General features: G+C 41.9%; 1 protein-coding gene across 3 annotated transcripts in view; it reads right to left on the bottom strand.

Moving 5' to 3' along the window:
- The window catches only part of Sugt1 (SGT1 assembly cochaperone of MIS12 kinetochore complex), a 40725-nt gene that overhangs the window by 3302 nt on the left and 23444 nt on the right, over positions 1–13979 (bottom strand). For all 3 annotated transcript variants that reach the window (XM_087585395.1, NM_001013051.1, XM_087585396.1), the window contains 2 exon segments: positions 5136–5226; positions 430–611 (listed from right to left, as the gene is read on the bottom strand). In XM_087585395.1, the coding sequence (XP_087441521.1) occupies positions 430–611; positions 5136–5226 (273 nt within the window).

The raw sequence follows: 13979 nt of genomic DNA, 5'->3' as shown, positions 1-13979 counted from the left end.
AATTAAGCCATTGAAAACTAGACATTTTTCACTAGCCCAATACTACTCTTGAAATTTCCCTTCTATGTTCTTCATTTTAAAGAAGAAAACATCTGTGTATGATTCTGGAAGATAAAACAGTGAGAGCTCATTGAACTGCTGTGACAAACTGAACAAAACAGTAAATTCCCACCAATGCCCTAACCTCAGTATTTCTTAGTCATCCAACTCCTAACGCTAATGAGTTAGAATAAGCCACTTGTTTCTCATCTCACTTCTCAACCACCACTCTAAGTCTGGAAGAACAAGAAAAAATAAATGCTCAGCCAAGTCCACCAAACACTCTTCCAGCTATCCAAGTCATGCAGCTTGGCCTCAATCTCACTATTTAGTCTTACTTTAAAATTCACTCTCATAATGAAGAAATATTTGAAAACTTCATATTCTTACAAATGACTTGTTCATGGCGCGTTTCACTTCATCGGAACCATCCGAGTAGATCTGCTGAAATAACTTGTTTAAAGCTGCGTCACCTTCCAGCTTCTCGTTCTTTTCTTCTTCTTTGATTTCACCAACCAGTTTATCCCAGTTCCTGGTGTAGTGAGACGAGGAGGGATACATGTTCTTTACATCTGCAAAGTAAAGGGCAGATGTGACTGATTGATCAGCATGTCTGATTATGTCAAGAAATATGCAAATGCTGTGACCATGGTATTCAGAACACCTGAGCAAGTAGCTTAGGTCACTGAATTTCAACTTTGCATTCAGTGTCTCTCTGCTGTACACATCACTAACATTTCAAAACCTGGATAAGGTAGCATACTGCAAGATCTAGGATGTCCTCACAGCAAAATAACTCCATAAAGTATACGATATACAAAGCTAGGCAAAAACACTCTGCTAATGCCAGGAGAAGCCGGGTTAAGCAGACAAAACTTCGTAAGTGGAAAGCAGTCCCTCAAAGCTGAAGCAGGAGGAATACTGTGAGTAGACACCAGGACAGCCGTGGTTATGTGGTTAAGATTACCTTCAGATCGTACTAAATGAGAACTGCCTCAGGAAAGACAGTTAACAGAAGAGAAAGAAAAATAGATAAAAAGAAGAAAATTAAAGTCAAAAGACAGCTGGGGGGATGGGCAACAGCCACACAACCTGAGTTCGATTCCCAGAACCCATGAAAAGTCAGGACAGAATGGAGTCTATAGCGCTGTTCTCCGACCTCACAGTATACAACGTTTTACAAAGGAAGCAAAGGTTTGAAAAAAGCGAAATAGAGCAGAAGACAAGGCTCAGTGGTTAGGACGACTTGTTCTTGCACAGAATCTGGGTTCTGCTTCCAGCACCTACAAGGAGGCTCACAACCATTCAAAACTCTGGTTTCAAAGCCCACTTCTCTGTTCTGGGATATCAGGCACACATGGTGCACAGGCATACCTGCAAACAAAACACTCTCACACATCAAATAAGTAAGCCTTCTAAAAAGGCAGTACTAATAATTATAAAAATACCAGTGTGCACACACACCTTAGGATGCTCTATAAGAAGCTGGGAATGTTCGTCAATGGCAGAATGAATACCTCCCATATGTGAGGCTCTTATATCAATTACAGATACTACCAAAAAGCCTATTTAATTTTAAAATATCTAAAGCTTTCTAAAAGATTTAATTTGTGCCCGAGTATAAAACCACTGAACCATCTCTGCAGTCAATCTCTCAAGATTTTAACATTAGAAGTGTAGCTTTTCTATGAGATACTTAGATATTTTTCAACATGGAAATATCTGCCATGTAGTAAGCTAATGCTCAATCTCCTACACACACGCACACGCACACACGCACACGCATAAGATTACTTCAATAGAAAATTTTAAGTAACTCCATGGGGCTGGAGGGATAGCCCAGTGTTTGAGAGCAGTGGCTACTCTTCCAGAGGACCAAGGTCCAATTCCCAGCACCCACATGGTAGCTCACAATTGTCTGTTAACTCCAGTTCCAGGGGATCCAACACCTTCACACAGACACGAATGCAGCCAAAATAACAATGCACATAAAATGTTTAAAAGGAAAATACTGACTGCTGAAAACCAATCCACTTACCCACATCTTGATATAGTATCTGAAAACAACACATAAACTTATCTACATAATATAGAAAACAACAAAACTTTTGTACCTATTTACAATACAGAAGCTACAGGCCCGGCAGCTCGAGGGATGCTGTACGACTAAGGAAATGAAGATCTTGGCACTCAGATAATTGGAAGACAGACAAACTAAATGACCCAGTAGGTCTAAGGACAGCTGTTGACCGTCTAATGAAACCACAGCAAAGGCCAGAAATGTGATCCATATGCACAATTTAACAGCTTTAGTACTGAGATTAAAAGAAAATAAAATACATTTTAATTTCATTTTAAAAATTACGTTTATTAGGAACTGGAGAGATGTCAACAGTTATCAGCACCTGCTGCTATTGCAAAGGACCTGGGCTCAGTTCCCAGCACCCACACAGAAGCTCACAACTGTCCTGAGTTCCAGGGGATAAAGTACACTCCTCTGACCTCTACATGCACCAGACACACACAAACATGCAGTCAAAACTTATATGCAGAAGAAAAAAGCTGGATGGGCGGTAGCACACGCCTTTAATCCCAGCACTCAGAAGGCAGAGGGGGGCAGATCTCTGAGTACAGGGCCAGTCTGGCCAATAAATTCCAGAACAGCCAGAGCTATACAGAGAAACCCTGTCTCAAAAAACAACCCACCAAAATATAATAAAATTTTAAATTGCACTATGTACTTATTGGGGAGGGTCCTCAGTATCAAACCTGTGTCATTAGCACCTTCACCATCTGAGTCATCTAACCAGGCCCTTGACGTATTTTTTACACCTAACAGAGAAAGAATATTATTTCAACATAAAGTTTCCTAGAAAATACTAAACCACATTATGATCCTTTTTCATATTTACATCTTAAAAATTGGGTATGTGGGCTGGTGAGATGGCTCAGCGGTTAAGAGCAGTGGTTGCCTTTCCAGAGGTCCTGAGTTCAATTCCCAGCAACCACATGGTGGCTCCCAACCATCTGTAAGGAGATCTGATGCCCTCTTCTGGCCTGTGGATGTATATGCAGCAGAGAACTTACACATTAAATGAATTTAAAAAAATCCTTTTAAAATATTTATATAAAAAAATTGGGTATGCATTTCACATCTTAATACAGACTTCAAGTGGTAAACAGCCAGCAGCAGTTATTAGAAGGAATGGTATAGTTTACAGTGCAAAGAAAAAGAAAAAGAAAGGGAGGGAGGGAGGGAGGCAGGCTGGCTGATCCTAGCTCCCCGTCACACTGGAACACAATAATCTAAATGCTCCTTCTCCAATACTGTCTTTCTACATCCCTTTTCTAAACATAGTTGAGAAACTACTAAATAAACATTATTCTGTTTTCCTGCGCCTTTTTTTTTAACTATAAATAAACCAACTTTTTCCTTTATCCATTTTTCATCACAGTAAGTCCCAGGAAGACCTGGTGCAGGTCCATCCAGAGTATACATATTGCTTTAAACATCTTAAATGCCACTTCCCTCTACTGGAAACGCTATCTTTGTACATTTTCTGGTAGCCAAGGAAAACAAAACACACAAGACATTGTTAAGGAGCTGGAACATGGACTTAATTAATTCTAACGCTGACTCCCAGGAAGAATGGGAGTGCAGTTTTAACCTCTCCAGATAAGCCAGCCAGACTAGATGGGTAAGCGACTTGCCCTTATCTACAATTTCCAGCTTGCAATACACACGATCTGACAAGCATATTAATTCTTCGAGAAACACAACAGGACAGGAGGGCGTGCATCTTGAATTTCTCAAAGATTCAGTTTAGAAAAACTGTACGCATGCACACACACATGCAGGTACACATACCCTCGATATTTAATCTCAGGACAACTTGAGTAACTGGAGATGGTGGGTGAACTACTGAGAGTAATCTAAGTCTCTGCTCGCTCAACTGTATCACCCAACTGTGACCGCAGAGATCATCTCCCGGACAGTGAATGAGTCCCACAGGACACAGCCACATTACCAGAACCACGCCCACTCTGTCCTGAATTTTAGTACTCCACAAATCAACTAGGAGCTCTGAACAGGTAAAATATCTGGGCTGCCTATTATATGAGCATTGTATTATACAGCTGTTCGCTATATAAACCTCAGCCCCAAGCCTCTGATCAGTACCAAGGGCTACCATAAAACATTTACCCTCTGCAGTATCAACTAGAAATCATCTTTGCTGTCTCTCAGGATTCGCTAACTTTGCTACAAATTACTTAAAATTCTATCACTTCACAAAGAAACACTTACATTTTTGCAACTTTTATACATACATGAAATTAATTCTGACACACATACATACACAAACCTGTTAATAACTCACTTTCTAAACCTTGTCACAAACACATGTAATTTCTACTACATACAGGGTAAAAATGTGAAAGTAGCTGAGACACAATGACTCATTTCAGCCATCAAATCAGAGTATTAAATAACAAAAAGAAATTTCTCCCTATTCAATAATGAGGCCATTACTAAGATACAATCTTAGGTTGCAGTTCTGAGAAGGTCCTGCAGGTTAATTATTCACTAGTAGAAAGATGCTTATCTGCTGACTACACATGCGCAGAACAGACTTCAGCACACAAAAGCTACATAATCAACTCTATTTTCCTCTTCCAGGTACTCCTTTTCTGATCTCTGTCCATCTCTGTATGGGTAACAAAAACAGTCCAAATACTCTACTCTGGGAAGCCCCAAAATTCTAGGAAATCGGAGAAGAGAAATCAGTTGGAAAACAGAAAGGAATAAAAAAGGAACAGGGAAGGGGTCATCAGCGATGCAAATTACCTCACCATGGGAGAGAGCAGCACACCAGACAGCACAGACATGTGCTGACTTGAGTCATAACTGACTCAGGGGACAATTCCAACTCTTCTGGGCCTGGCCACCATGTGTCTGTGTTCAAATGTCAGACATCAGGATGACTTTATTATACTCGAAGTATTTTTTGTCATAAATAATGAAGTAGGGAGAGCACTCCTTACGATTTAATTTCAACTACACGATGAACGAGAAGTTCAAGAGGCAGAGTACAAACCTGCTGTGAACTGTTTCGGGGCGGGCACATCTCCTTGTCCCTCTAGCTTTTCCCATCTCACTGCCTCTGGCTTTTTCATTTTAATTTCAATCTGAAAGAAACACCAAATAAAATCCATTACTCAATGCAAGATACATAAAACAGCAAAACTGCAATCTTCATTACTAATCAAAGTTTTATAAGAATTAAGTGGCTTTGACAGTTTGCCTAAATTATACGAAGTTAAATATGAAGACTTATGAAAGCAATTATTTTGTTTCTACTCTTAAGGTTTACCCTTCAAAAACAATACATATAGGTATAAGTTACAATTAACAAACAGTCTTGAAATTCAGGCCAATGAGAGGGCCCAGTGGGTAAGTGTGCTGTGGTCAAGCCTTATAGTCCATGGACCCCACATGGAGGGTGAGAGAACGGACTCCTGACTGCCACATGCATGTGTGTACATGTGCTTGCTCTCTACATACATACATACATACATTACAGAAGGGTCCTGAAATCTAAATGCTTTATTTTTCTTCTACAAAAGTGTTCTGAAACAGAAATGATTCTGCCATTCAAGGCACATTTGACAACAGCAATGACAGTGATCTTTGACCTAAAGTTGGTAAATGGAAGGGAATACTGACACCCAGTGAGAAGAGACTTGGGAATTCTTTTTCTTTCCCCTCCATCTTTATTAACTTGAGTATTTCTTATTTACATTTCAAATGTTATTCCCTTTCCCAGTTTCCAGGCCAACATCCCCCTAACCCTTCCCCCTCCCCTTCTATGTGTGTGTTCCCTTCCCCATCCTCCCTCCATTACAGCCCTCCCCGCAACAGTCCCATTTACTGGGGATCCAGCCTTGACAGGACCCAGGGCTTCCCCTTCCACTGGTGCTCTCACTAGGCTATTCATTGCTACCTATGAGGTCAGAGTCCAGGGTCAGTCCGTGTATAGTCTTTAGGTAGTGGCTTAGTCCCTGGAAGCTCTGGTTGGTTGGCATTGTTGTTCATATGGGGTCTCAAGCCCCTTCACCTCTTTCAGTCCTTTCTCTGATTCCTTCAACGGGGGTCCTGTTCTCAATTCAATGGTTTGCTGTTGGCATTCGCCTAAGTATTTGCTGTATTCTGGCTATGTCTCTCAGGAGCGATCTACATCCGGTTCCTGTTGGTCTGCACTTCTTTGCTTCATCCATCTTATCTAGTTTGGTGGCTGTGCATGTGGGGCAGGCTCTGAATGGGTGTTCCTTCAGTCTCTGTTTTAATCTTTGCCTCTCTATTCCCTCCCAAGGATATTCTTGTTCCCCTTTTAAAGAAGGAGCGAAGGATTCGCATTTTGGTCATCCGTCTTGAGTTTCGTTTGTTCTAGGGATCTAGGGTAATTCAAGCATTTGGGCTAATAGCCATTTATCAGTGAGTGCATACCATGTATGTCTTTCTGTGATTGGGTTACCTTGCTCAGGAGATATTTTCCAGTTCCATCCATTTGCCTATGAATTTCATAAAGTCATTGTTTTTGATAGCTGAGTAATATTCCATTGTGTAGATGTACCACATTTTCTGTATCCATTCCTCTGTTGAAGGGCATCTGGGTTCTGGCTTCTGGCTATTATAAATAAGGCTGCTATGAACATAGTGGAGCATGTGTCTTTGTTATATGTTGGAGCATCTTTTGGGTATATGCCCAAGAGAGGTATAGCTGAGTCCTCAAGGAGTAAAATGTCCAATTTTCTGAGGAACCTCCAGACTGATTCCAGAATAGTTGTACCAGCTTGCAATCCCACCAACAATGGAGGAGTGTTCCTCTTTCTCCACATCCTCGCCAGCATTTGCTGTCACCTGAGTTTTTGATCTTAGCCATTCTGACTGGTATGAGGTGAAATCTCAGGGTTGTTTTGATTTGCATTTCCCTTATGACTAAAGATGTTGAACATTTCTTTAGGTGTTTCTCAGCTATTCGGCATTCCTCAGCTGTGAATTCTTTGTTTAGCTCTGAACCCCATTTTTTAATAGGGTTATTTGTCTCCCTGCGGTCTAACTTCTTCAGTTCTTTGTATATTTTGGATATAAGCCCTCTATCAGTTGTAGGATTGGTAAAGATCTTTTCCCAATCTGTTGGTTGCTGTTTTGTCCTAACCACAGTGTCCTTTGCCTTACAGAAGCTTTTCAGTTTTATGAGATCCCATTTGCCTAGGGAACTCTTACAACCCTGCGATGGATTCATAGAGCAAAGTCAGCGGTGTCCCTGAGATACCGGCTCTCAACTCTCTAGCGTGCGTGCATTTCGGCTGCTTCAGAGGAGCTTACCTGACTGTGGAACAACAGTGCTGTGTAAAAACTAATGCTGACATCACTGCATCACTGCAAGGCAGGTTCCATTTGCTGAAATGCTCAGGACAGAAATACTTCAGATTTTAGATTTATTTCTTAAAGGGTTTTTTGCTTTTAAATAATATGTCTTGGGATTAAAGCAAAAACTAATAGAAATTCATATCTGTTTTAGACAACAGACACCCAGTTTGTAGATCATTTTATACAATATACAAATGCTTTAGGGTGCATACATTTAGAATTACTTTTATTTTTTAGGGTGTGTGTGTGTGTGTGTGTGTGTGTGTGTGTGTGTGTGTGTGTGTGTGTACGTGCACGTGTGCGCTCGAGTAGTGCCTACAGAGGACAGACAAGGGAGCCTAGTGCCCTGGGGCTGCAGTTCTAAGCACTGTGAGCAGCTGGGTAGCAGTGCTGGGGACCAACCACAGGCACAGAGGTTAAGAGCAACTAATCAAGGTTGGGCCCTAGAATTCTCTCCTTATGCCCGACACACAACTGCTCTGACTCTTCCTGCAGAGACAAACAAACACGTACCTCAAACAGGGCACTGCTAAACCAAAGGACTGCAAATTTAGTCTGGCTCAGTGAACTAACAATCCCCATCAGGTTCATGGGCACACTCTTACTAAAAAGTTCCTTCTTCCACCTGAAGAACATCACATACTAGCTCACATTTCTGAAAGCTACTGTAACCTGGGCATTTGTGCAGTTTGAACAAAGAAGTCTTTCTCTCTTAGCACAGGCTGACCTAACTTGAAGTCATACCTAATCTAGTCACTGATGCCTGCCATAAACCATTTAAGATACTTACTTCTTAAACGTTCTAAAGATGGGGAGAACTGTGAACCCCCTTTTATTCTTAATTTTCCATTCATACAGCTCTTAAAATTTTAAGTCTTGAGGACTCTGGTAGATATTTCTAGAATTACCTGCCCAGTTTCCACTGTAACCATTAATAAGCCAACCTATTTTTATTTAAGTAAAACTTCCTTAAAAGTTTGAGAAGATAGCTCGGTTGGTAAAGCGCTTGCCCCACAGGCCCAAGGACCTATGATCAGATCCTCAGGTACAAAGCATGTGCTCATAACCCCAGAGCTCAGGAGACTGGGGGTATGTGGCGTGAACAAGGGGATCCCTGAAATTTGCTGGCCAACTAATCTAGGCAGTCAACGAGCTCTAAGTTCAGTGGGAGACCATGTCTCAAAAAGTAAAATGAGGAAGACACTAGATGTTGACCTGGCCTTCACACACATGCACTCACACACCTGCATACATCCCCCCAATTATCTTTTTGAACCTTTGTTAGTTTACTTAAATATTACTTTCAAGTACACAGAACATGCTTTTAAGATATCTCAGAGAAATATTTACACACTATATAAGAACCCAAACTGTGTTGGCTCACTAGTTCTCAGTATTGTAATACCACCAACCCACCTCAGAGGACTCTGTGTGTAAGAGAATTTATTAATTTTTCTCAAAGGACAATGCTCTAGCACTACTCCTAGGCAATCATAGCATTTACTGCCTTCCGAAGTAGCCATAAACCCTTTGAGCAAGAGCCAGAAACTGATGGTAGAAGGGTTTTCCTCAGGACCTGAAGAGCTCTCTCCGGCAGTTATTCAGGATGAAGCCTTCTGAGCATTCTATGCAGTCCAATTCCTTTGCTGTTAGAGCAGCATCTCAAGACCGTGAGCAGACGCAGTAATCTTACCTATATTCAACCACGTGTAGGTCACAGGGCAATTTACAGGAAGCTGGTTTTCCCCACCTCTTCTAACTGCTTAATTCTAATATTTACTACTATTTACTAGGATGAGATTACGTCAGGGCAATGTATCCTATACAAGACCAAGCTAAGCTGTCATCATATTCTTCCCTTCTGCTGTATGTTCTGACTTACTACCAAAATCCTATCTCGTGACTCTTTTGAAGACCGCAACAACATTCCAGTGTACAACATGCATACTGGAAAAGAGCTGGTTATTCAGCAGAATGTGTGCTAAAATGTCAACAGTGACTATGTTCTATTCAGAAGATCTGGACGTTTAGATGGAAGCATGCTAAAACGTCATCAGTGGTAGCAGGGATTACCTTCTCAGTGCCTCTGTATACTTCTCTACCTTTGCTATGCTCCCCATGTATAAAGACCTCAATGATGACGGCAAGCAGCCTCGGTTGAGCACTATGTGCTCAGGGCTTTGCATATGCCAGCCTACTTAGCAGAACCATGAAAGATTCCTGTCTATATCCATTTATTTGCGTGCGTGCGTGCGTGTGCCTGTGCAAGGATATTAGATGTCTTCCTCTATCATTCTCTGCTTCCCTTCATGACATGGGGTCTCTTACTGAATGTAGAGTTCATCTTTGCAGCTAGTCTGACAAGACACCTTGCTCTAAGGATCCCTGGTGTTCATCTCCTGTGTGCTGAGAATCATAAGCAACGACCACACCCACCTGATTTAATGTAGGTTCTAGAAATCTGGGCCCTCAGTGCAGCAAGCTCTTTACCTACTAAATCCCATCTTCCTACCACTGGTGAATATAACACTGCCTCCCTCTGCTGTTTGAAAAAGGAAATGATCAAAGATTTCACCATTTAGTTCCCTAAAGAAACATAATTATGAAAAAAGCTCAATTTCTTTTTGTAAAACACAGCAGTTTACGGTTACATATACAAAATATATTGACCCCGGGGTCAGAGCACAGCTTCTTCTATCTGTAAGTCTCTCAGCCCTGTATCCAGCTGTGCAACTGAATCCAGGACCCACAAAGGCTTTGGCAACAATAACGCACAACCACAAGATACAATAATGCACAACCACAAGCTAATTCAGAACCAAGAGTGTAAGGAGCCCATAGCATCTGGGCAGCCCTAGCCACACAACATGCATTCTATGCCCTGCACATGCTCTCACAGCATGCTAACACGCTATAAGAGTACCGCCTGAAACCCCTGCACACACATTTTCATTAGCAAAGTCTCTGGACATTACTATACTCCTGTCACACCGCAACAGAGAAATATCAAACTATGCTATCCTGGGACTTTATTAAGTTGCTGCTTGAGTTGCCAAAATGAATTTCATAAAAATAAATAAGTCATTCAGTGAGTTCTGGCTTGGGATTAGGACAGAATCCCAACACTTTCTGAAGTAGCCCTAAAAATACTGGTCATTTTGTACTGTGTGCTTATGTGAAGCAGCGTTCTATGTGATGGCTACAAAAACAAAGGTCAACAGCTCTTAAAAAACCCAAGACGCTCTAGCACCAAGGAACCACCATGTTTAATTCATGCAAATCCCAATGACACCTACCTTAAGTTTGGTTTTTAGTAAATGGCAAGGCTCTACATAGAACCAAAACACTGTTTAAAATAAAATTCTTTAAAACTTATTATCGGTGAACTCTTGAGTTATATATCTATATATGCCAAGAGCCACATAAAATTTTCTCAAGCAAAATGGTTTTAAAAGCCCTGCTTTAGAACCTTAGAATCTTAAGTTCCATTCAGAAGAAAGAAAAACTTAAGCATTACTCTTGGCTGGATGTCAGAATTCAAATATGTATCCTGGGTCAGCACTAACAACTAACAGAGATCACCGGCCTGAGGGTTGGGACAGTGTGTGCCCCATGCACAGTGACCAATTATTTACTATGGGGTACACTTGCGGAAACCATTTAAACACGTGAGACTTTTCTTCCTCCAGCCTTTAATCCCAGGAATTGGAGTCAGAGAGAGGCCAATCTCTGTGAGTTTGAGACCAGCCTGGTCTATGGAGGGAGTTCTAGGACAGCCAGGTCTACAGAGAAACCCCATCTCAAAAAAACAATAATAAAAACAAACTAAAACCAAAACATTTACTCTATCAACTCCCATTCAGATTCTTCCACAAGAATCACTGAGCACCATGTATATAGGGGGGAGAACTACCAAATTTAGCAAATAAATTAGTGAGTATATTTATGCTAAAAAATTATTCAGTCACCGGGTGTGGTGACACATGCCTTTAATCCCAGCACTCAGGAAGCAGTGGATCTCTGTGAGTTAGAGGCCAGCCTGGTCTACAGAGTGCGTCCAGGACAGCCAGGGCTTGCTACACAAGGGAAACCCCGTCTTAAAAACCCTAAAATAAAAGTCATTCATCATCTCTTTACAGAAATCAATTCTTTTTTTTCTTTTTTTTTTTTTTTTTTTTTAGTTCTTTTTTTCGGAGCTGGGGACCAAACCCAGGGCCTTGCACTTCCTAGGCAAGCGCTCTACCACTGAGCTAAATCCCCAGCCCCCAGAATTCTTATTAAATTACTTCAAATGGATTTGCAGCAGGAAGGGCTGGGAAAACACCTAAGTGGTAAGCTTGCACAAGGGCCCAAGTTGAATACCTAGCAACAGGAGGCAAGATGGGAAAGTGGGTGGGGGGTTCAGGGACAGACTATAACAAAGGACAGTATCTGAATTTTGGTATTCAAAAGGCCAAGGTAGGAGAATATAGAGTTTGAGGTTGGCCTCTGACTTAAAGTGAAAGAGCTAAAAACTCTTAACAAAAAATACACCATTTCCTCACCTGCCTCTCATATAACTCCCCAGCCTGGGGACTGACTGCTCAAAATTCTATTATTAAATAAATTTAACCCTATGTAGATAGAGCAGCAACTGAATATGGTAATCCCTTCAGGAGGTTGGAATATGCTTGGCCCAGTGAGGGGCACTATTAGGAAGTGTGGCCTTGTTGGAGGAAGTGTGTCACTATAGGGTTGGGCTTGAGAGACCTTCCTCCTAGGTGCCTGGTAATAGTCTTCTGTTTGCCTTTGGAACAAGATGTAGAACCCTCAGCTCCTCAGGCTGGCATACATGCTGCTTGCTCCCCCACCTTGATGACAATGGACTAAACCTCAGAACCTATAAGCCAGCCCCAATTAAATGTTGTCCCTTATAAGAGTTGCTTTGGTCATGGTATCTCTTTATAGCAATGGAAACCCACCAGAGACTGGGTTATTGCTGTGATAGACCTGACCATGTTTTTGTTTAGAAGAATGTGGATTTTGGGACCTTGGACTTGGAAAGCCATGGAATGTTTTTAGTGGGGCTTGATGGGCCATCCTAGTAGGAATATGGAAGATTGTGCTGCTGAGGGTGATTTGAACTGCATAGGTCTGCTGGCTCAAGGGTTTCAGAAGAGAAGAATTTTAGTGTGTAGCCTAGACTGCTCTTGTGATATTTTGGTGAAGAATGTGGCTGCTTTCTGCCAATGTTTCAAGAGTATGCCTGAGGCTTAGGTGAAGAGATTTAGATTAATTGTTTTGACAAAGGGAATCTCAAAAACAGTCTGGTATAGATTCTGTTGTGTGGTTACTAAAGTTCACTCTTATGAAGAGCCTTGATGAATAGGGGCGAGCTTTAAAAGGAAAACTACAAAACATATGGTTAAAAGGAGTGTTGTGGGGGTTGGGGATTTAGCTCAGTGGTAGAGCGCTTGCCCAGCAAGCACAAGGCCCTGGGTTTGGTCCCCAGCTCCGAAAAAAAGAAAAAAAAAAAAAAAAAAAAAAAAAAGGAGTGTCGTGGACTTGGTCTAATGCCACTAGCATTATGTTAATTTGGTCCCCAAAATTGCATGTCTGCACATGGAACCCTGTCCCCAGTTGTTTTAATTGGTAAATACAGTTACAGGTGGCTAACAACTGGGTAGGGAGACAGAGGTGGGACTTTTAGGATTCCCAGGCAAGAAACTCAGGAAGGAAAGGGACAGCAGCGGCCATTATGGGGAAGGAGAGGAGACATCACACCTGAGAGGTTCAGAGGATAGAGAGACAGCTGGGGAAGAGTAGGCCCCAAGGGGCATCCCTTTAGACTGGGTCTAAAGAAACATAGATGAAATATAGATTTTAGTAAGTAATAACTCAGAAATATCGGAGGGTGTGTGTGTGTGTCAGCCACTTGGAGGTTTAGAAGTGGCCCAGCCATTGAGCTGTTAAAGGCATATTAAAATATAAGGCCACGCATGCGCACACACACGCATGCATACATACATGCCTTTCATTAGAAAATCCAGAATATTGGGGCAGGTAGCAATGAGTGCCACCACCACCCAGGTAGATTTGATTTAAGTAGGATTAATTGGGTATTACTATGAAGGGGCACCAAAAAGTAGAATGGAGCTGTCCTATGTTCAAGAAGATCAACAGATTAAAAGAGTAGTGACTTTGGAGCAAGATCCCACCCAAGCTGAGGCTTGGCACTGTGAGAGACAGGGAAGGCTACTGGTGAAGGTGCAGCCTCAGTTGCAGTTGATGGCCCAGGCCAGAAGGGGTCATGCAAAGGTGAGGCTTGTTACCATGAAGGGAGCCTATGAGGGGCTATTGGTGAAGCCTGGGTGCAGAAGACCTGAGTGTACCGCGGGATGACCACCAAGAACAGCAGCAGCATGGAGTGGAGTCAATGAGAGCCTAGAGTGCTGCAGAGGGCAGAGCTGGAGATGGGACCCAAGCCCTTTGCAGGAGCCCAGAAGATGGAGTGTGGATTTCAAAAGTT

This window comes from Rattus norvegicus, chromosome 15, assembly GCF_021556685.1.
Source record: "Rattus norvegicus strain SHRSP/BbbUtx chromosome 15, alternate assembly SHRSP_T2T, whole genome shotgun sequence".
NCBI classification, from domain to species: Eukaryota; Metazoa; Chordata; class Mammalia; order Rodentia; family Muridae; genus Rattus; species Rattus norvegicus.
The sequence above is the reverse complement of the archived record's forward strand: the minus strand, read 5'-3'. Positions and strand labels throughout refer to the sequence as shown.